Source organism: Cajanus cajan, chromosome 3 (genome assembly GCF_000230855.2).
Source record: "Cajanus cajan strain Asha chromosome 3, NIPB_CcT2T_4, whole genome shotgun sequence".
Lineage (NCBI taxonomy): Eukaryota > Viridiplantae > Streptophyta > Magnoliopsida > Fabales > Fabaceae > Cajanus > Cajanus cajan.
This window is the reverse complement of record NC_138519.1, coordinates 69,204,879-69,207,193: the sequence shown is the minus strand read 5'-3', so window position 1 is coordinate 69,207,193 and position 2,315 is coordinate 69,204,879. Positions and strand designations below refer to the sequence as shown.

At 35.2% G+C, this 2,315-nt stretch overlaps 1 protein-coding gene across 1 annotated transcript; it reads right to left on the bottom strand.

Annotated features, from left to right (window-relative positions):
* Positions 1–1,509: 1,509 nt before the first annotated feature.
* Positions 1,510–2,097, bottom strand: LOC109816526 (uncharacterized). Its single transcript, XM_020381572.1, has one exon. It carries the CDS (start codon positions 2,095–2,097, stop codon positions 1,510–1,512), a length of 588 nt encoding a protein of 195 aa, XP_020237161.1.
* Positions 2,098–2,315: the final 218 nt, after the last annotated feature.

The window sequence follows — 2,315 nt, the reverse complement described above, 5'->3', positions numbered from 1 at the left end:
TCAAGAGGTTTCTTCTTAAATCCTTCCTTTTACTGCTTTCTGTGTGCATATTTAAACTGTCATCATGTAGATAGTTAATTTATAATCGCTTATAATAAATAGGGGTAATTTAGTAATTTTACGCTATTATTTTAGAAATAATCTGTCATAGGGAACCCGAAAGGGGCGCTGTGGGGTGCTAACACCTTCCCCACGCGTAACCGACTCCCTTACCCGACTCTGGTTGTAATGGCCAAAGTTGATTTATAAAATCAATTGCCTTATCCCTTTTTCCAATGTTTTGAGTAAAACATTGGTGGCGACTCCACGAACCCTCCTTTTGCGAAAACCACTAATCCATGGAGGGTCCCGCTTGGGATTAATATGGATTAGTGAGACTTTTAATAAATAAATTGGATAAGATCGACAAGGTCTCAGTTTGAGAACAAGTCGTTCTAATAATCCAATACATTTTCAAACTAAAATAAAAGCGAGCTCGACCTTCTTCGCGACCGCCGAGGCCCGTTTGGGCCGGTGGCGACAATGCTACATTCCCTTAGGAAAAGTGCAAAAGGCCCTAGACGTTGTTCACCTGATCCATCATATCTATCGTAATATTCACCACCACAGTCAGATTTGATGGCCTTAATTTTCTTTCCAAGTTAAAGCTTAACTTCAACTTTAAAAGATTTGAAAATGTCTAGGGATTGAGACTTCTCATGAATTAAAAATAGTTAGTCGTACCTTGACTAATCATCTATGAATGTAATGAAGTATTGTTGCCCATTCCAATATGTCGTAGGGAATGGTCCACAGATATATGTGTGAATTAATTCCAAAACGTCCTTAGCTCTTTCGACACCTAATTTTCTAGAATTTGTTTATTTACCTTTAATACATTCAACACAAACCTCAAAGTCTAACAAGTCTAAGGGTTCAAGAATCTCATCCGACAGAAGCCTTTAAATTCTCTGTTTAGAGATATGGCCTAAACACTTATACCATAAGGTGACTGAGTTCTCATTTATTTTACGCTTCGTACCACGAGAATCAATATGAAAAATTTCTTTATTAAAATTAACTACATCTAGTAAGTATAAATTATCAATTAAAGAACCAAAATCAAACCAACAACATTTGAATTTTGATAGAGACTAAATTTATTATTTTCAAATGAACAAGAAAAATCAAATTTGTCCAAACTTGAAATATAAATTAAATTCTGCCTAAAGGACAGTACAAAAAAGTCTCAAATAAATCCAAATAAAATCCAGTTTTTAACTGTAATCTAAATGTTCCAATAGCCTCCACTGTGACCTTGTTGCCATCACCCACATATATAAATCTTTCATTATCACTTGGCAGTCGGCTCCAAAGGCAACCCTGCATGGATACACTAATGTGAGTAGTAGCACTAGAATTTACCCACAAGTATCATGTGGTACAAAAACTAAATTAACTTTAGAACAAATAAAAGAGAGAAATTACCTTTCTTTACACACTAGGAGTCGTACTTGGGATACTCTTTCTTCATGTGCCTGGGTTGAGAAGTCCTTTTGCAACATCCTTATTATTCTTTCTCTTCCTATTTTGAGAGCTTGACGCCAAATGAGCACTTTCAGTCTTTTCTCTTTGTTTCCTTTCCTCCTCTTGCACATAGTGAGAAATCAGTTCATTCAAGGTCCATTTATCTTTCTGAGTATTATAACTCACCTTGAACTGCCCAAAGTGTGTATGAAGGGAAATTAAAACTAGGTGCACGAGCAAGTCATCAGACAACTCTAACTTTAGTTCTTTTAGTTTTGACGCGAGATTAGACATTTCCATAATGTACTCCCTTATATTTCCTTTACCTTTGTGTCTCATATAGATAAGTTTAGCATGCAAATTGCTTGCATCAGCTTTTTCATTACTGGTGAAATACTGCTCAACAACATCAAGGAAATCTTTAGTGTTGTGGCTCTTAGAAATAGAGCACCAAAATACTTCTAGAACAGATCGCTTCATGATCATCAAACACATTCGGTTTGAGTGTTCCCACTTTCCAACCTTATCTTCATCTGGGTTTTTCACAATTGGAGTGGATTTCTCAGTCCGAAGTACAAGATCAAGATCCATGCAACCAATAATTATCTCAACTGCTTCCTTTCAGGCCTTAAAGTTTGTCCCATTAAGCATGGGGATACAATTAATTTGAGCAAACAAATTAACAACACTAGCAACAACAACTGTAATAGAACATAAATACAAATTTTTTTAATTACATGCTCACAAAGTAAAATAAAAGTAAAAAAATAAAATAAAATATGCAGATTATTTACATAATAGACCATTAC